The sequence below is a fragment of the Pseudophryne corroboree genome, chromosome 5, assembly GCF_028390025.1.
Source record: "Pseudophryne corroboree isolate aPseCor3 chromosome 5, aPseCor3.hap2, whole genome shotgun sequence".
NCBI classification, from domain to species: Eukaryota; Metazoa; Chordata; class Amphibia; order Anura; family Myobatrachidae; genus Pseudophryne; species Pseudophryne corroboree.
The window spans coordinates 759889001-759910480 of NC_086448.1; the positions used below are offsets into that span (position 1 = coordinate 759889001).

Sequence of the window (21480 nt, forward strand, 5' to 3'; positions counted from 1 at the left end):
GCATGAATCCTGACCCCAGGTACATACAGTGGGGATCGAAAGTTTGGGCACCCCAGGCAAAAATTCATTTTAATGTGCAAAAAGAAGCCAAGGAAAGATGGAAAAATCTCCAAAAGGCATCAAATTACAGATTAGACATTCTTATAACATGTCAAAAAAAGTTTGATTTTATTTCCATCATTTACACTTTCAAAAGAACAGAAAACAAAAAATGGCCTCTTCAAAAGTTTGGGCACTGTACTGTACAATCAATTGGCTTTACATGCTCATCTGTTTTGAGCCATCATTTCGGCTAGGATGACTTGCAGGAGAGATTATTTTATGAAGATTGGCATATTACGGATTCATTTTTAATGTTTTTTATCCTCAGCCACCTCCCTCCGTTGTGCAGGTCATCACAAGAAACGCGGCAGTCACTGATACTACTTCTTTGTTAGGAAGTAGTATCAGCTGACACTTCAGTGATTATCCCCCTACAGGCTACAGAGATGGATCGGGGGCAACACTGTTCAGTGATGTCACTGCCTGATACTTCCTTACTGGCTGACCCGACAGAGAGAATGAGCTGAAGGGTATAGCATGTACAGTATAATAACAGTGCAGTCAGCAAATAAGTGTTAAATATAGTTGCTTGCATCACTTAGAATTATACACTTGATACAAAAATCTAGATCTTTTACAGGAGACTATCACAGTATAAAAATTAGCTCTGGTGATCAATGACCGGTTGTTTTATAGCATGTTGGCTGCGACTTGTTTCTGTACCTTGCAAAATGATCATCCAGAAAGCTACGGAAGTGTTCCAGCTCCATCCTGTGCCGGAGCAAGGTGCCGAGATTGTAATTCCTGTATTCCACCGGGACCTGCTCCCACGGGTTAGGATCTTTAGGTTTGTCGGGAAGGGGAACAAAGATAGATTTGTGGAGTTGGTCCTGGTAAAAGAGTTAATGTGTTTATTATTATTATTATTATTATTATTATTATTATTATTATGTGTATTCCAACATCAAACTCTACATTCTGTATAAACATGCCTTTCCTTACTCACTGCAATAAGCATATATGTGTGTATGAGCCTTGAACATGAGCTTTTACATTAGGTAAAGACTTATCTAGTGTGAAACGGTCTTTCCTTCCCTGTGATCTCTAACCTGCCTTAACCATGGCCGCAACTAGGGGGAGCTAAGGGGTCACGTGGCTTAACAGCTGGTTGCACACTAGAAAGATATATTGTTTGCTCAAGGAGTGAACAGTATATGTCTGTAGTGCATTGGTGGTTGTGTACACCTGATATGTCTGGGAATTGCGTCGTTCACAAATATATCAGGTTGGTCCTGCAGCACAGCCAATGCCCATATGTCTTGCAGCTATAGCGGCACGTCTGGGTAGGTGACACGACGACCGTCCCATATGCCAGCAGCAGGAACCGCTGACAATGACGTCACAGCTGGGCATGCAATTGCAAATGCCTGCCCGGTTGTAATGTCTGTCCCGACATATCGAGCCGCTGATTGGTAAGTGTGTATGCTTACCAAATCAGCGACTATGTAGGAGGATCTGGCAATAGCCAGACCCATCTGTATAGTGTGTACCCGACAATGAATAGGTCAACACCATATGGTCAACATGCATTCGGTCAAAAGGTTGACAGGCTCAAAAGGTCGACATGGAAAAGGCAGACAGTACAACAGGTTGACAGGTACACCACGTGGATGGTAAATGATGAAGAAATTTGAAAAAAACAAAACTTGTGTCACACCGCACAAATAACCCGGTATCGACTCGGCATATTGCTAGGTCGACACGGGTCGGCGTGCAGTGTGAAAGCACCTTGGTGGAATTCCCGGATCGCTTGACCTGGTAATTCAACCTGGGAATAAAGAAGTGTTATTCCCGGATTGAATACCGGGTCAGTGGCAGCGTAAACGGGTTCCCGGGACGATGTGATCCGGGACCTGTTCACTAGATAGAAAGAGGCGGCGCAGAAATGAGCTCATCTCCCAGCGCTGCCTCCGCCTTCACCCCCGCTGCCAGCTCCACCCCCCACCGCTATGGCAACCCGCCCGGCATATTGCCGGGTTAGGGAAGACTGCTGTAGCGTCCAATGCCGGATCCCACCCGGGAAGGACCCGTTTCCAATTCCCGGGTGGGATCCGGCGTTTGCAGTGTGAAAGGGGTATATGTGAGTCAACCATTGTCATTGTCGACATTTTGTACCCGTCAACCTTTTGTACTGTCTATCTTTCATCAGTCGATACTTAGCAAATTATATTTGGACAAATACATAAAATTCCCAAAATGGGAGGGGCTCCAGAAGGTGGGTGGAGCTATACACAAACAAGCGTCTCTGGGGATATCGTATAGGGGGAATGTATCACTGGTGGTGAATCTGGTAAAACTAATGGCATCAATGTTACAAACTTCTATGTACAGATGGTTATGACTAAAACAAATGTATGGATACAAACTATTCATCACTAATATTAAATATAATATTATCGCAAGTCTTATTATTACAAGTTAAATGTATAAATATATTACAAGTCTATTTAATTCATGGAAGGGTCTCAGCAGTTGACATTTCATTGCACAAATACAATTATATGACACAAGATATGTTCTGTATTCCTGCCATTTTCAATGCCTTTGTGGGTGTTTCTGTTGGGGCTTTTTTAAAGCCCTGTTCAAAGTATTTGAAATTAAACATGACATTACTATTTAATGGGAGAAACGATGATAAATTAGGTATTATGTTTTTTCCACATTGCTGATAAATGACTCCACTTGGAATGACTAATCTGATTGTGTAAATGGGATTATCGGGTTTTTACGATTGACGTTGTGGCAAAGTCACCAACCGCATTTCTAAATATTGTGTTTTCCAAAGTGGCTGACTGCTGACCTCTGCACAAAGGATTTGGGAGATTAATGTGGTGATTATTTGGAATATTTGCAATAACAACAACAGCAGCTTTTATCACAGGCTGAAATAACGTCTTTTCTCAGAGTTTGGACTAGTTCTGCAGGTCACAGATGCTGACACACACTGCGCATATATTATGTGACTGTAAAGGCTATATGCTGTAAAGCAGGAGAATTCATCATGCAGCCCACCAGCTGCTGTGGAAATACACAACCCACTACATGACCTGGGCTGCAGAGCCGACCACACATTGCAGGGAGCAGCCAGTCAGCAAATATAAACATATATTCAATGTTGTATGTAATATACAGTACATGCTTCCGTCTTACATGGGGATCAGCAGCACCGCTGTGTTTTACTGACCTGCCGCAGCACGGAACACAACGCTCAGCTTGTCTATCTTCTTCACTCCCTGTGGACCACCTCACCCTCCCATATGAACGGGAGCTCACTGGATCTGGTTTTCACTCACTGCTGCAATATTTCTGATTTCTTCAATTCCCCTTTTCCCCTCTCTGACCACCACCTGCTCTCTTTCAACTTATCTATCTCCGCTTCCCCATCTCTCCTTCCTAAGGCTACCATCACTAAGCGTAACATTGAGGCTATTGACACCTCATCCCTATTCTCCCTGTTCGACTCGCTTCCCTCTCCTATTCTCTCTCTGTCATGCCCTCAACAAGCCACATCCCTATACAATGCATCTCTTACTTCTGCTCTTGACTTTGTCGCTTCACCAACAGGGCCGGCTCTAGGCATGTTCGAATAGAGCGGCCGCGCGGGGCGCCACTCTTAATGGGAACCGCACGCTGGCGCCGCCATCTTCGTGCCTGGAGCCAGCCTGCAGTGTCCCGGCCCCGGCCTAAACTCTTGTGTGTGCTCTATGCCGCACCGGCATCTGACGTCAGACGCCGGTGCCGCGCGCACACAAGAGTTTTGAAGAGTCCACCCGTGCCCTCAACAGCACTCCCCCTCCCGGCTCCCAGCACCGCAGGTATTGGGCATTTATGGATCGGGCACTGGGGGCATTTATGTATTTGGGCGGGCAGAGCACTGTGGGGACATATCTGCACTGTGGGGGTATTTATGTATCTGGCACTGGGGCATTTATGTATCTGTCACTGTGGGGGCATATCTGTACTGTGGGGGCATTTATGTATCTGGCACTGTGGGGGCATATCTGCACTGTGGGGGCATTTATGTATCTTGCACTGTGGGGGCATTTATGTATCTGGCACTGTGGGGGCATATCTGCACTGTGGGGGCATTTATGTATCTTGCACTGTGGGGGCATTTATGTATCTGGCACTGTGAAGGCATATCTGGCACTGGGGGCATTTATGTATCTGGCACTGTGGGGGCATCTATGTATCTGGCACTGTGGAGGCACTTATGTATCTGTCACTGTGGGGGCATTTATGTATCTGGCACTGTGGGGGCATTTATGTATCTGGCACTGTGGGGGCACTTATGTATCTGGCACTGTGGGGGCACTTATGTATCTGGCACTGTGGGGGCATATCTGGCACTGGGGGCATTTATGTATCTGGCACTGTGGGGGCATTTATGTATCTGGCACTGTGGGGGCATTTATGTATCTGGCACTGTGGGGGCATATCTGCACTGTGGGGGCATTTATGTATCTGGAACTGTGGGGACATATCTGGCACTGTGTGGCCATTTATGTATCTGGCACTGCTGGGGGGCATGTCATGTGTATCTGGCACTGCTGGGGGGCATATCATGTGTAGCTGGCACTGCTGGGGTCATGTCATGTGTATCTGGCACTGCTGGGGGGCATGTCACGTGTGGCTGGCACTGCTGGGGGGCATGTCACGTGTAGATGGCACTGCTGGGAGGCATGTCATGTGTAGCTGGCACTGCTGGGGGGCATGTCACGTGTAGCTGGCACTGCTGGGGGGCATGTCATGTGTATCTGGCACTGCTGGGGGGCATGTCACGTGTTGCTGGCACTGCTGGGGGGCATGTCACGTGTAGATGGCACTGCTGGGAGGCATGTCATGTGTAGCTGGCACTGCTGGGGAGCATATCATGTAGTGTTCCCGCTAGGCGTCTATGGCTAGGCAATGTGTCTCAGTGCTCTACCTGGCGCAAAGTGTCTCAGTGCTCTACCTGGCGCAAAGTGTCTAACGTGCTCTGCCTGGTGCAAAGTGTCTAAGGTGCTCTGCCTGGCGCAAAGTGTCTAGGAGGTTCTACCTGGTGCAATGTGTATTAGCTGCACTACTGTGTGGTGTAATGTGAATTGCCACAATTATGTGGCCACGCACCTTCTCTACGAAGCAATGCCCCTAAATTTGGCATGTAGGTAGGGGAGCACCAAGCATTACAGTATGTACATCAGTTTGCCATCCTAACTTAAAAATGTGCCCTCCCTGTGATCAGCACCCTGCCCTAAAATGTGAACACCATCATGTGTAGCTGGCACTGCTGGGGGGGGCATGTCATGTGTAGCTGGCACTGCTGCGGGGCATGTCATGCGTAGCTGGCACTGCTGCGGGGCATGTCATTTGTAGCTGCCACTGCTGCGGGGCATGTCATGTGTAGCTGGCACTGCTGGGGGGCATGTCATGTGTAGTTGGCACTGCTGGGGGGCATATCATGTCTATTTGGCACTGCACATTATGTGTATCTGGCACTATACTGGAGACATTATGTGTATCTGGCACTATACTGGAGACATTATGGGGTATATGCAATTCACGGCGAATCGCGGCAAATTATCGCCGTTTTTAAATTCAACACAATTCGACAGGTGAATTCTGGCAGGTGGCTGCCGGAATTCACCATATTCAATGCAAAACGGATTCGACAGTCCCGCGGGCGAAAATCGGCCGATTTGGCGGATTTTGCCGCGATTTTAAAAAACGGGAAAAAGCCTGAAAAAAAAATGGCGTGGGGTCCCCCTCCAAAGCATAACCAGCCTCGGGCTCTTCGAGCTGGTCCTGGTTCTAAAAATGCGGGGAAAAATTGGGCAGGGATCCCCCGTATTTTTAATACCAGCACCGGGCTCCACTAGCTGGACAGATAATGCCACAGCCGGGGGTCACTTTTATGCCGTGCCCTGCAGCCGTGGCATTAACTACCCAACTAGTCACCCCTGGGGGAGTGGGGACCCCTTCAATCAAGGGGTCCCCCCCCCCCAGCCACCCAAGGGCCAGGGGTGAAGCCCGAGGCTGTCCCCCCCCATCCAATGGGCTGCGGATGGGGGGGCTGATAGCCTTTTGTGATAATAAAAAGATATTGTTTTTTCCAGTAGTACTACAAGTCCCAGCAAGCCCCCCCCGCAAGCTGGTACTTGGAGAACCACAAGTACCAGCATGCGGGAGAAAAACGGGCCCGCTGGTGTCTGTAGTACTACTGGGAAAAAAATACCCAAATAAGGGGGTAATTCCAAGTTGATCGCAGCAGGAAATTTTTTAGCAGTTGGGTAAAACCATGTGCAGTGCAGGTGTGGCCGATATAACATTTGCAGAGAGAGTTAGATTCGGGTGGGTTATTTTGTTTCTGTGCAGGATAAATACTGGCTGCTTTATTTTTACATTGCAATTTAGACTGCAGATTGAACACACCACACCCAAATCTAACTCTCTCTGCACATATTATATCTGCCCCCCCTGCAGTGCACATGGTTTTGCCCAACTGCTAACCAAAATCCTGCTGCGATCAACTCAGAATTACCCCCTAAAAACAGTACACAGACACCTTGATAGTAAAACTTTATTACACACTACCGACACACACATACTTACCTATGTTGACACGCCGACTGCCACGGTCTCCGACGATGGTAGATGCTAGAATCAAGTGGGCTAAGGGACCTTTTCCGTAAGGGGGAGGAGTTACGACGCAAGGGGGAGGAGCTAGGCCAGCGGGATAGTTCCTCTACTATCCACGCCACCAACTATTACCTTTAGTAATTAGGTGGTGAGCGAAGCGAGCCACCGTGCCCGAAGCGTGGCGAGCGAAGCGAGCCCGCGAGGGTACTTTTCGGGTACCCTGTTCGCCCGTAGCTCCTCCCCCTGGTGACGTAGCTCCTCCCCTCAATACGTCACAAGGTCCCTTCAGCCCCTCCGATATAGAACCAACCCTCCGACGATCCGAGGGTACCTGTGAAAAAATTATACTCACCTTCCAGCGTCCAGAGGTACATCCACGTCCAGATATAAATCCACGTACTTGTTAAAAAAACAAACCGAACACCCGCTCCATGCCGTACTGAAAGGGGTCCCATGCTTTCACATCAGACCCCTTTCTCCCGAATGCCGGGACATCACGTGACTCCTGTCACTGAAGTCCCTTCAGCCAATCAGGAAGCGCTACTTCCGTGGCGCTCACCTGATTGGCTGTGCGCTGTCTGTGCTGTGACAGCGCATCGCAAAGCCGCTCCATTAGTTTCAATGGTGGGAACTTTGCTGTCTGCGGTGGGGTTACCCGCGGTCAGCCGCTGACCGGCGGGTGACCTCACCGCTAGCCGCTAAATTCCCACCATTGAATATAATGGACGGGGCTGTGCGATGCGCTGTCTGAGTTCAGACAGCGCACAGCCAATCAGGTGAGCGCAACGAAGTTACGCTTCCTGATTGGCTTTAGAGACCTTTGTGTGACAACTGTCACTGACAGGTCTCATTCGTGGAAAGGGGTCTCATGTGTCAGCATGGGACCCCTTTCAGTCTGGTGGCCCGTGTGTTCGTTTTCTTTTTTTGCCAAGTACGTGGATGTATCTCTGGACCATGGCTGAGGTGAGTATATTGATCTTTTATTTTCAGGTATCCGTGGATTCTACATGGAGAAGAGGACCGATGTCGGCGTGTGAACTTAGGTAAGTATGTGTGTGTCGACGTATGAAATAAAGTTTTACTGTCACGGTGTGTGTGTCCTGTTTTTATTTGGGTATTTTTTTTCCAGTAGTACTACAGGTACCAGCGGGCCCGTTTTTCTCCCGCATGCTGGTACTTGTGGTTCTCCAAGTACCAGCTTGCAGGGGAGGCTTGCTGGGACTTGTAGTACTGCTGGAAAAAACAATATTCTTTTCATTATCACAAAAGGCTATCAGCCCCCCCATCCGCAGCCCATTGGATGGGGGGGGGACAGCCTCGGGCTTCACCCCTGGCCCTTGGGTGGCTGGGGGGGGACACCCCTTGATTGAAGGGGTCCCCACTCCCCCAGGGTACCCCGGCCAGGGGTGACTAGTTGGATATTTAATGCCACGGCCGCAGGGCACGGCATAAAAGTGACCCCCGGCTGTGGCATTATCTGTCCAGCTAGTGGAGCCCGATGCTGGTGTGAAAAAATAAGAATTTACTTACCGATAATTCTATTTCTCGGAGTCCGTAGTGGATGCTGGGGTTCCTGAAAGGACCATGGGGAATAGCGGCTCCGCAGGAGACAGGGCACAAAAGTAAAGCTTTCCGATCAGGTGGTGTGCACTGGCTCCTCCCCCTATGACCCTCCTCCAAGCCAGTTAGGTACTGTGCCCGGACGAGCGTACACAATAAGGGAGGAATTTTGAATCCCGGGTAAGACTCATACCAGCCACACCAATCACACCGTACAACTTGTGATCAAAACCAGTTAACAGTATGATAACAGAGGAGCCTCTGAAAGATGGCTTCTTAACAATAACCCGAATTAGTTAACAATAACTATGTACAATTATTGCAGATAATCCGCACTTGGGATGGGCGCCCAGCATCCACTACGGACTCCGAGAAATAGAATTATCGGTAAGTAAATTCTTATTTTCTCTATCGTCCTAGTGGATGCTGGGGTTCCTGAAAGGACCATGGGGATTATACCAAAGCTCCCAAACGGGCGGGAGAGTGCGGATGACTCTGCAGCACCGAATGAGAGAACTCCAGGTCCTCCTTAGCCAGAGTATCAAATTTGTAAAATTTTACAAACGTGTTCTCCCCTGACCACGTAGCTGCTCGGCAAAGTTGTAATGCCGAGACCCCTCGGGCAGCCGCCCAAGATGAGCCCACCTTCCTTGTGGAGTGGGCCTTTACAGATTTAGGCTGTGGCAGGCCTGCCACAGAATGTGCAAGTTGGATTGTGCTACAGATCCAACGAGCAATCGTCTGCTTAGACGCAGGAGCACCCATCTTGTTGGGTGCATACAATATAAACAACGAGTCAGATTTTCTGACTCCAGCTGTCCTTGCAATATATATTTTTAATGCTCTGACAACGTCCAGTAACTTGGAGTCCTCCAAGTCACTTGTAGCCGCAGGCACTACAATAGGCTGGTTCAGATGAAATGCTGACACCACCTTAGGGAAAAAATGCGGACGAGTCCGCAGTTCTGCCCTGTCCGAATGGAAAATCAGATATGGGCTTTTGTAAGATAAAGCTGCCAGTTCTGACACTCTCCTGGCCGAAGCCAGGGCTAGTAACATGGTCACTTTCCATGTGAGATATTTTAAATCCACCTTTTTTAGTGGTTCAAACCAATGAGATTTTAGAAATTCCAAAACCACATTGAGATCCCACGGTGCCACTGGAGGCACCACAGGAGGCTGTATATGCAGCACTCCCTTAACAAAAGTCTGGACTTCAGGAACTGAAGCCAATTCTTTTTGAAAGAAAATCGACAGGGCCGAAATTTGAACCTTAATAGATCCCAATTTGAGACCCATAGACAATCCTGATTGCAGGAAAAGTAGGAATCGACCCAGTTGAAATTCCACCGTCGGAGCACTCCGATCCTCGCACCACGCAACATATCTTCGCCAAATGCGGTGATAGTGTTGCACGGTTACTTCCTTCCTTGCTTTAATCAAAGTAGGAATGACTTCTTCCGGCATGCCTTTTTCCTTTAGGATCCGGCGTTCAACCGCCATGCCGTCAAACGCAGCCGCGGTAAGTCTTGAAACAGACAGGGACCCTGCTGAAGCAAGTCCCTCCTTAGAGGTAGAGGCCACGGATCTTCCGTGATCATCTCTTGAAGTTCCGGGTACCAAGTCCTTCTTGGCCAATCCGGAACCACTAGTATCGTTCTTACGCCTCTTTGCCGTATAATTCTCAATACTTTTGGTATGAGAGGCAGAGGAGGAAACACATACACCGACTGGTACACCCAAGGCGTTACCAGCGCGTCCACAGCTATTGCCTGCGGATCTCTTGACCTTGTCCAGTTTTTTTTTGTTGAGGCGAGACGCCATCATGTCCACCATTGGTCTTTTCCAACGGGTTACCAGCATGTGGAAGACTTCCGGATGAAGTCCCCACTCTCCCGGGTGAAGGTCGTGTCTGCTGAGGAAGTCTGCTTCCCAGTTGTCCACTCCCGGGATGAACACTGCTGACAGTGCTATCACATGATTCTCTGCCCAGCGAAGAATCCTTGCAGCTTCTGCCATTGCACTCCTGCTTCTTGTGCCGCCCTGTCTGTTCACATGGGCGACTGCCGTGATGTTGTCCGACTGGATCAACACCGGTTTTCCTTGAAGCAGAGGTTCTGCCTGGCTTAGAGCATTGTAGATTGCTCTTAGTTCCAGAATGTTTATGTGAAGAGACGTTTCCAGGCTCGTCCACACTCCCTGGAAGTTTCTTCCTTGTGTGACTGCTCCCCAGCCTCTCAGGCTGGCGTCCGTGGTCACCAGGATCCAATCCTGTATGCCGAATCTGCGGCCCTCCAAGATGAGCACTCTGCAACCACCACAGAAGAGATACCCTTGTCCTTGGAGACAGGGTTATCCGCTGGTGCATCTGAAGATGCGACCCTGACCATTTGTTTAACAGATCCCTCTGGAAAATTCGTGCATGGAATCTGCCGAATGGAATTGCTTCGTAAGAAGCCACCATTTTTCCCAGGACTCTTGTGCATTGATGTACAGACACCTTTCCTGGTTTTAGGAGGTTCCTGACAAGCTCGGACAACTCCTTGGCTTTTTCCTCCGGGAGAAAAACCTTTTTCTGAACCGTGTCCAGAATCATCCCTAGGAACAGCAGACGAGTTGTCGGCATTAACTGGGATTTTGGAATATTCAGAATCCAGCCGTGCTGTTTTAGCACTTCTTGAGACAGTGCTAATCCCCTCTCTAGCTGTTCTCTGGACCTTGCCCTTATTAGGAGATCGTCCAAGTATGGGATAATTAATACGCCTTTTCTTCGAAGAAGAATCATCATCTCGGCCATTACCTTTGTAAAGACCCGAGGTGCCGTGGACAATCCGAACGGCAGCGTCTGAAACTGATAGTGACAGTTTTGTACAACGAACCTGAGGTACCCCTGGTGTGAGGGGTAAATTGGAACGTGGAGGTACGCATCCTTGATGTCCAAGGACACCATAAAGTCCCCTTCTTCCAGGTTCGCTATCACTGCTCTGAGTGACTCCATTTTGAACTTGAACTTCTTTATGTACAGGTTCAAGGACTTCAGATTTAGAATAGGTCTTACCGAGCCGTCCGGCTTCGGTACCACAAATAGAGTGGAATAATACCCCTTTCCCTGTTGTAGAAGAGGTACCTTGACTATCACCTGCTGAGAGTACAGCTTGTGAATGGCTTCCAAAACCGTCTCCCTTTCGGAGGGGGACGTTGGTAAAGCAGACTTCAGGAAACGGCGAGGCGGATCTGTCTCTAGTTCCAACCTGTACCCCTGAGATATTATCTGCAGGATCCAGGGATCTACCTGCGAGTGAGCCCACTGCGCGCTGAAATGCTTGAGACGACCGCCCACCGCCCCCGAGTCCGCTTGAGAAGCCCCAGCGTCATGCTGAGGCTTTTGTAGAAGCGGGGGAGGGCTTCTGTTCCTGGGAAGGAGCTGCCTGTTGGTGTCTCTTCCCCCTTCCTCTGCCTCGTGGCAGATATGAATATCCCTTTGCTCTCTTGTTTTTAAAGGAACGAAAGGACTGCGGTTGAAAAGTCGGTGTCTTTTTCTGTTGGGGAGTAGCTTGAGGTAAAAAGGTGGATTTCCCGGCTGTAGCCGTGGCCACCAAATCTGATAGACCGACTCCAAATAACTCCTCCCCTTTATACGGCAAAACTTCCATATGCCGTTTTGAGTCCGCATCGCCTGACCACTGTCGCGTCCATAAACTTCTTCTGGCCGAAATGGACATAGCACTTACCCGTGATGCCAGTGTGCAGATATCCCTCTGTGCATCACGCATATAAAGAAATGCATCCTTTATTTGCTCTAAAGACAGTAAAACATTGTCCCTAGCCAGGGTATCAATATTTTCAATCAGGGACTCTGACCAAACTACTCCAGCACTGCACATCCAGGCTGACGCTATAGCTGGTCGTAGTATAACACCTGTATGTGTGTATATACTTTTTTGGATATTTTCCATCCTCCTATCTGTTGGATCTTTAAGTGCGGCCGTCTCAGGAGAGGGTAACGCCACTTGTTTAGATAAGCGTGTGAGCGCCTTATCCACCCTAGGAGGTGTTTCCCAGCGCGCCCTAACCTCTGACGGGAAAGGGTATAAAGCTAATAACTTCTTTGAAATTAGCATCTTTTTATCGGGGGCAACCCACGCTTCATCACATACATCATTTAGTTCTTCTGATTCAGGAAAAACTATAGGTAGTTTTTTCACACCCCACATAATACCCTGTTTAGTGGTACCAGTAGTATCAGCTAAATGTAACGCCTCCTTCATTGCCAAAATCATATAACGTGTGGCCCTACTGGAAAATACGGTTGATTCGTCACCGTCGCCACTGGAATCAGTGCCTGTGTCTGGGTCTGTGTCGACCGACTGAGGCAAAGGGCGTTTTACAGCCCCTGACGGTGTTTGAGGCGCCTGGACAGGCACTAACTGATTGTCCGGCCGTCTCATGTCGACAAACGACTGCTTTAGCGTGTTGACACTATCCCGTAATTCCATAAATAAAGGCATCCATTCTGGTGTCGACCCCCTAGGAGGTGACATCCCCATATTTGGCAATTGCTCCGCCTCCACACCAATATCGTCCTCATACATGTCGACACACACGTACCGACACACAGCAGACACACAGGGAATGCTCTTAACGAAGACAGGACCCCACTAGCCCTTTGGGGAGACAGAGGGAGAGTTTGCCAGCACACACCAAAAGCGCTATATATGACAGGGATAGCCTTATAATAAGTGCTCCCTGTATAGCTGCTTTTATAATATAATTTATTTTTGCCACTATTTTGCCCCCCCTCTCTTGTTTTACCCTGTTTCTGTAGTGCAGTGCAGGGGAGAGACCTGGGAGCCGTCCTGACCAGCGGAGCTGTGTAAGGAAAATGGCGCTGTGTGCTGAGGAGATAGGCCCCGCCCCTTTTCCGGCGGGCTCGTCTCCCGCTCTTTAGTGTATTCTGGCAGGGGTTACATATCTCCATATAGCCCCGGAGGCTATATGTGAGGTATTTTTTAGCCAAATAGGTTTTCATTTGCCTCCCAGGGCGCTCCCCTCCCAGCGCCCTGCACCCTCAGTGACTGCCGTGTGAAGTGTGCTGAGAGGAAAATGGCGCACAGCTGCAGTGCTGTGCGCTACCTTTAGAAGACTGAGGAGTCTTCTGCCGCCGATTCTGGACCTCTTCATGTGTCAGCATCTGCAAGGGGGCCGGCGGCGAGGCTCCGGTGACCATCCAGGCTGTACCTGTGATCGTCCCTCTGGAGCTGATGTCCAGTAGCCAAGAAGCCAATCCATCCTGCACGCAGGTGAGTTCACTTCTTCTCCCCTAAGTCCCTCGTTGCAGTGATCCTGTTGCCAGCAGGACTCACTGTAAAATAAAAAACCTAAGCTAAACTTTCTCTAAGCAGCTCTTTAGGAGAGCCACCTAGATTGCACCCTTCTCGGCCGGGCACAAAAATCTAACTGGCTTGGAGGAGGGTCATAGGGGGAGGAGCCAGTGCACACCACCTGATCGGAAAGCTTTACTTTTGTGCCCTGTCTCCTGCGGAGCCGCTATTCCCCATGGTCCTTTCAGGAACCCCAGCATCCACTAGGACGATAGAGAAATATGGGGGACCCCTGCTCGTTTTGTCCCCCGTATTTTTTGCACCAGCACCAGGCGCAGAGCCCGGTGCTGGTTTTAAAAATACGGGGGATCCCCTGTCAATTTTTCCCCCGCATTTTTAGAACCAGGACCAGCTCGAAGAGCCCGAGGCTGGTTATGCTTTGGAGGGGGGACCCCACGCCATTTTTTTAAAGGATTTTACCGTTCCAGCAATAAAAAAAAAAATAAAAAAAAAAAATATTTTAAAAAATATATAAATAATATTTGTGCCTCCAAAAAAAAAAAAAAAAAAAAGTACCTAATCCCTTCTAATATAAATAGATATGCTATTCCTAAAAAAAAAACACCAAAAAAAACATGTTTAAATTTTTTTTTATTGTTTTCACCCTCCAAAGTGTGGCGGATTGAAAATGACGAATTTGCTGTCTAAAAGCACTGCTGTCGAATTTCCAAACTTGAATTGAATATGCTTTTGTCGAATTGCAGCACTTGTATCATTGCAGAAAAGTCGAATTTGCAAAAATTCGAATTTCAAAAAGTCGAATTTTGAAAGTCCGTTTTTTGGTCGGAAAGCACTGAATTGCATTGGCGAATTTTTTTTTTGGGCGAAAATGACCCGAAATTCGACAATTTCGGGAATTCGACCGCAATTACATATACCCCTATGTGTATCTGACACTACACTGGAGACATTGTGTGTAAGGAACACTACTGTGGCTGTTATGTGTAAGGCTACTAATTGTGTGCGTAGAGGGGGTGTGAAAATATATTTATTGATAGTTTGATAATATGAAGTTACAAGGCCACACCCACTATTCCAGGAGGCCACGCTCACTTTTCCAGGAGGTTTTTTTTTGGGGGGGGAGGGGGTGCTTTTAAATTTTCTTTCTCAGGGTGCTAGTAGGCCTGGAGCCGGCCCTGTCCACCAACCACTATTCGCCCTCGCAGATCAACACCTCAACCCTGGCACACCAAATGCACCAGATATCTTTAAAAATGCTCACGTACTGCCGAGCTACAGTGGAGGAAATCACGCTCTAAGGCAAACTTCCTCCAATTTAAATTTCTGCTCTCATCCTTCAGTGCTGCCCTCTCCCTCGCTAAACAATCATACTTCAAAATTCTCATCTCTACCCAGTCTTCCAAACCCCCGGCGCCTTTTTGCCACTGTGAACTCCCTCCTCTGCCCACTACCACCTCCTCTCCCATCCTCATTGTCTGCTCTTGACTTTACCACTTATTTTACATACAAGATTGACTCCATACGTCAGGACATCACATCCCACCAGACCAGCAACCAGTCACCAACCATCCCTTGCCACCTTTTTCCTTACCTCTCAACTCTGACATCTTTCTCCCATGTATCTGGTGAGGAAGTCATGGCCCTCATCCGTCCCCCCTCCCCACCACCACCACCTCCCCACTTGACCCTATTCCCTCCCACCTCCTCCGATACCTCTCTCCTTCTGCCTGTTCCCATCTTGCCCACCTTCTCAATCTCTCCCTCTCATCAGGCACTGTCCACTCTGCCTTCAAGCATGCTCTTGTCTCCCCTATTCTTAAAAAACCTACCCTTGATCCAAACATCTTCTCCAACATTCGACCCATCTCTCTCCTCCCTTTTGCGTCCAAACTCATTGAGCGTAATGTCTATAACCGCCTCACTTCCTTTCTTTCCTCCCACTCACTGCTTGACCCATTCCAGTCTGGTTTCCGCTCTCTCCGCTCCACTGAAACTGCCCTCACAAAAGTCTGCAATGACCTCCATGCAGCCAAATCTAAGGGCCACTACTCTCTCCTTATTCTTCTTGAACTCTCTGCTGCTTTTGACACTGTGGACCACCCTCTCCTTCTGCAAACCTTCACTCTCTTGGTCTGCGTGATAGTGCCCTCACCTGGCTGTCCTCCTACCTCTCTGACTGTTCCTTCTCGGTTTCCTCTCATGACGCTACCTCCCCCTCCCACACACTTCCACTAACTGTTGGTGTCCCCCAAGGTTCTGTTCTTGGTCTTCTACTTTTCTCTCTCTATACGTCCTCTTTAGGTGAACTCATTAGTTCTTTTACCTTCCACTATAACCTCTATGCTGATGACATTCAAATCTACCTTTCCTGCCCTGATCTCTCCCCAGCTCTCCTCACTCGTTCCTCCAACTGTCTCTCTGCTATCTCTTCCTGGATGTCCCAGCGCTTTCTTAAACTTAACATGTCTAAGACTGAGCTGATCATCTTCCCACCCTCCCTCACAACCTCACCTCCAACAATCTCATTATCCATTGATGGCACGACTATCTCCTCTAGCCCCCAAGTATGTTGTCTTGGCGTAATCCTTGACTCCTCCCTCTCCTTCAAACCACATGTTCAGCACCTCTTACAAACCTGTCATTTTTATCTCAAAAACATTTTCAGGATCAGACCTTTCTCACCCAGGATGCCACCAAGATCATTATCCACTCACTGATTATTTCCAGACTGGATTACTGTAATCTCCTCCTAACTGGCATTCCTGACAAAAACCTCTCTCCACTTCAATCTATCCTCAATGCTGCAGCCCGCCTCATCTTCCTCACCAAACGCACTACATCTACCTCTCCTCTCCTACAAACCCTTCACTGGCTTCCCTTCTCTTTCAGAATCCAATTCAAACTTCTCACACTCACATACAAAGCCCTCACCCACTCCTCTCCCATTTACATCTCTGACCTTATCTCCCTTTACTCTCCGACCCGTCCTCTTTGCTCTGCTAATACACGCCGACTCTCCTGTCTTCTAGATTTTTCATGTGCTGCTCCCTTACTCTGGAATTCTCTACCGCTCCCCGTCAGACTCTCCACCTCTCTACAGAACTTCAAATGGGCTCTTAAGACCCACTTCTTTACCAAACCAAGCCAAATCTCATCCTAACCCTCTATCCCACGCTCGGTCTACCCCATCTGTGTCACCCCTGTCTGTCTGCCCCTCCCCTTTAGAATGTAAGCCCACTTACCTCATGTGCTTATCCTTTTCTTACTTTAATAATCCTCATCTGCCCAAATCCTGCAGTTTTCGGCCACCTTGATACTTATCTCAGTGTCGTCTACTGATGTAGTTATGCTTAGTTACCCTGTACTTGTCCTATATTGTCTTCAACTGTAAGTCACTGTTTTCCTGTTTTGATTATGTGCATATGTACTCTGTAACTGTGCGCTGCGGAATCCTGGTGGCGCCATATAAATAAAGGATAATAATCATAATAATAATAATAAGCCCGCCCCCAGACTCCCATTGGTTAAATTCAAAGGAGTCTGGGAGTGGGCTTGTAGAAGATAGACAAGCTGAACGCTGTGTCCCGTGCTGCGGCAGGTCAGTGAAACGGGTGTAGTATGGTATGCCGGTGGCCGGGCTCACGGCGACCAGCATACCGGCGCCGGGAGCCCGACCGCCGGCATACCGACAGCGTGGTGAGCGCAAAGGAGCCCCTTGCGGGCTCGCTGCGCTCGCCACGCTGCGGGCACGGTGACGCGCTATTTATTCTCCCTCCAGTGGGGTCGTGGACCCCCACGAGGGAGAATATCTGTCGGTATGCCGGGTGTCCGGGGCCGGTATACTGTGCGCCGGGATCCCGACATTCGGCATACTGAAGACCACCCCAGTGAAACACAGCGGCTTCCCTTCTAAACAGTTTTTGAAAAGGTCTGCTTTCAGCCAAAAGATGGGGCGTGCTTAGTATACGGGCGTAAAACTCAACAGCCGAGCCCCACAGCAAAACAGTTTTGGGGAGGCGGATATGCTGGTCAGTCCACTGCGGAGACCACAATTCTGCTCTTCTGAGCTGGGGCAGCACCGCAGCTATGTTCAGTTCAGAAACGTAGTGCCCATGCGGGGCCATTGTGCATGCTCCAGCCCCTGCACAGCATGCTTAGAGGAGCAGAGTGGGAGACTCTAGCCTAGGGGTGGGCAAAATACGGCCCGCGGGCCGGATGCGGCCCGCAAACCAATCCTGCCCGGCCCACTGCCTCCCAACAGCGAGCAATGACAAGCGGCCCGACCGGCTGAGCTGCTTGTCATTGCTTTGCAGTACCTCCAAGCTGCCGATGCCAGTCTCCCCTGCTGCTGCTGCTGCTGCACGGCGCCTGCGTTGTAGCCTCCTCCTCCCGCCTCCAGAGTCCCCAGTGACAACGGCTGTGTTCAGCCGAAAAGGGGGCGGAGCTACATGCCGACGAGGGGGCGGGGCAACACAGGACCTCAGGGGGCGGAGCTACACGGGACAAGAGCCAGGCTGCTGCAGATCAATCCTTCCTGCACTGCCAGCCAGATCAGTGAGTTAATGGAAAAAGTGAGTGAAAGAAAGAAAGGTGTGTGTGTGTGTGTGTGTGTGTGTGTGTGTGTGTGTGTGTGTGTGTGTGTGTGTGTGTGTGTGTGTATTTGTGTGTGCGGGCAGTGTCGTCAGACTGTTGTTAGGTTGGGGGTAGAGATCTTTAGCTCTAGCTGTACCAACCCCTCCCGTGTTCTGTCACTGTGTCACCCCCCCCCCCCGTGTTCTGTCACCGTGTCACACCCCCGTGTTCTGTCACCGTGTCACACCCCCGTGTTCTGTCGCCGTGTCACTGTGTCACCCCCACCATGTTCTGTCACTGTCACCCCAGTGTTGTCACCGTGTCACCCCCCCATGTTCTGTCACTGTGTCACCCCCCCGTGTTCTGTCACTGTGTCACACCCCCGTGTTCTGTCACTGTGTCACACCCCCGTGTTCTGTCACTGTGTCACCCCCCCGTGTTCTGTCACTGTTTTACACCCCCGTGTTCTATCACTGTGTCACACCTTTCCCCAGGGGCCATAATACACTGGATAATTTGCTTGCTGCGCAATGATTATCCCAAATAAAATGTTAATGTGTAAAAGGGGGCTCTACCTGCTGTAATGTGTAAAAGGGGGCTCTACCTTCCGTACTGTGTAAAAAGGGGGCTCTACCGTCTATACTGTGTATAAGGGAGCTCTACCTGTCATAATGTGTGTAAAAGGGGCTCTACCTGGTGTAATGTGTGTAAGTGGCGCTACTGTGTGGCCCAATTTGAGTAATGGAGACTATTGAGCAGCCTAATATGAATCTGTATTATTTTTTGGCCATGCCCCTTCCACATGAAGCCACGTCCCTATATTTTTGGCACGTGGGTGGGGGGGAGCTGCTATTTTATGTGTGGCCCTCGGATACTGACAAGAAAGTGTCAAGTGGCCCCTCAGCTGAAATAATTGCCCACCCCTGCTCTAGCCGATGGACCAGAGTCACCAGGCCCCCTCCGTGACAGGCCGCGTGGCCTGTTCCGGTGATCATTCCGCCCGTTACTAGCCCTGGGGATTTTAAATATATATAGCAATGGCCAGTAGCCAGTTTATGTGCTCCTTACAGGTCAGAGTGGCTGAATGACAATGGATGTTGCTAATCAGTGATGCTCTGCACAAGGTACAGGTCTCTCATACATACAGTGCGTGGAGCTCTGATCTCACCTCACCCTTCCTGGCCGCCTTCTCCTGTAGCAAAGCATGGAGTTTCTGATAGTTAGCTGACTCCAGCTGTCGCGATTCTTCAACCAGCTCGACCTAATAAAAAGAATAAAACAAAAGCAGGAAGAAATGCTGCCGACCTCTCAGCTAGTGAAGGGTTTACTGGGACAAATGATTGGGAAGACCAGCTGACCAGTGAGGGCAAAGAAGCTCCGAGTGTGCTTAGATCCAACCATCCCTCATCACTGTGCTAACAGCAGTTATTCTGCACGGAGTATGGTGTGATGAAGAGCAGCTGACTGTACAGAATAGTCATTCTAACTGTAATAAACTACTACAGACAACGACCTAGCCTAACCCCGTTCCTACAGATCTTACACTAACGTAGCGTTTCCCTGGCCAGGGCCCAGATAATGGGGGTATTGAATTAGCCCACTAAAGCACTTATCAGGGATTCCCCCCCCCCCCCAACAAAAAAATCCCTGATAATTACCCTGTTTTCACGATTGAGGCAGCGAAAATACATAGATCCGTGAATATATCATGGGTTGGCCAGAAAAAAAATTGGGCGAAAAATTATCGGGGCTAATTGAATTCCCCCCCTTCCCCCATGTCTGTGAGCTTGACTCACAGACCATTTCTGAATGACTATAAACTCTTAGTTTGTCTATAAATAAAGGGCCCCATACACTAGAACAATAATGCCCGATTTCAGCCCAATTCGGGCTGATATATTGTGTGAAATCAGGCATTTTGGCTGTGTATCCGATCCGATCCGATGTGCGGCCCCATGAGCGTCGGATCAGTTCCCCTAGATCGCTAGTGCTGCACTCGTGATATATATCGTGATTGCCTGGAATCCTATGGAAAAAGGTGTGTTTTTTGTGCCTGCGATTTGTTGCCTGCCCCCCTAGCACCCTAATCCAGCCCATCAGATATATCTTATGGTACCTGTGAATGCATTGCAATAAATCGCCTGTGATATGTCGCATGCAAAGAAAGTCAAATTGTACCAAATCGTTTGGAATCGTATGGAACCACTCCCGGGAGACTCCCGGGAGAGTTCAAGGGAAATCGCCTCTGACTTCAGCCTCTAGACATATCGTTCTAGTGGATGGGGCCCTTTGAATGTTTGTTTTGCTTTCAAATGCATGTTTTTGATAATTAGAATTGTATTAGTAGTTTAACTTATTTAAGGTTGGTTTTACATTAAATCCTTCTCCATTCAACAGCCATCCTCGCTTCCATACATTCTATAGCCTTATAAACGATAAAGCTAATATCGTGCCCAGACTGCATTGCTAATGCGATCAATGATAAATGGGCGCCTTAATGGCTTCACTCAAAAATCAGATGACTCTCTCTTGTACGGAACAGGTGTATAAAATGACCTTCTCATAGGCCTGCCTGTCTGACTCGTTCATTTGAATCCAGGCGGAGAGCAGAAGTGTGAGGACGTATTCTTCAGCCGAGTCAAATAAATCCTCAAAGGGTGGATTGAGTTTATGGTAAATCTCCTTTCTTGTGATCTGGTCAACACCTATGTCCATGGAAGCCGAAGGGGAAAGATAATTGGCAAAAATCATCTGGAGGAGAGAAACAAAGGCAGGTCAGCAAAACATTTAATACATTTAGACGGGATTTGAATTTGATTAAAAGAAAAAATTTGAGAGCAGACCTAGGAAACGTTTCATGTAACTCAAGTCTAAACTTCAGAATGTACATTTTTTACAGTCAGAAATCCAGTTCTAGAACTGAAGTAGGAAACCTATGAAAATAATACTGTAGATTGGAAAATATCTTACATCTTTTAAGTTTTGATGGTTTTGCGCAAAGGATCAATTTAAGTTCAAGAGTGGATCACTACTGAAAAGATCCTGGGCTATTCCAGACAGAGCAGGGGATTTGGCTCTTTTATACTGTAATGGTCACCGGTAGATTAGCCACTTTTTCCAGGCTTATCATGGACTTCTCGCTTAGCATTGCCCTTTCCCATAGAATAGACTGTGTTCACTGGTAATCTACTGGTCTTATGTTCTTTTACATGTAGCTACAGTCGTTGATCAATATGGTTACCATCATTATCTAACATAGGGGGTAATTCAGAGTTGATCGCAGCAG

At 48.6% G+C, this 21480-nt stretch overlaps 1 protein-coding gene across 3 annotated transcripts in view; it reads right to left on the reverse strand.

Moving 5' to 3' along the window:
* Window positions 1–21480, reverse strand: part of RGS22 (regulator of G protein signaling 22) — a 273655-nt gene that overhangs the window by 111344 nt on the left and 140831 nt on the right. For all 3 annotated transcript variants that reach the window (XM_063924195.1, XM_063924194.1, XM_063924193.1), the window contains exons 15-17: window positions 20751–20945; window positions 19363–19455; window positions 766–932 (exon numbers count right to left, since the gene is read on the reverse strand). In XM_063924195.1, coding sequence (XP_063780265.1) covers window positions 766–932; window positions 19363–19455; window positions 20751–20945 — 455 coding nt within the window. The remainder of the gene's footprint in view (window positions 1–765; window positions 933–19362; window positions 19456–20750; window positions 20946–21480) is intronic.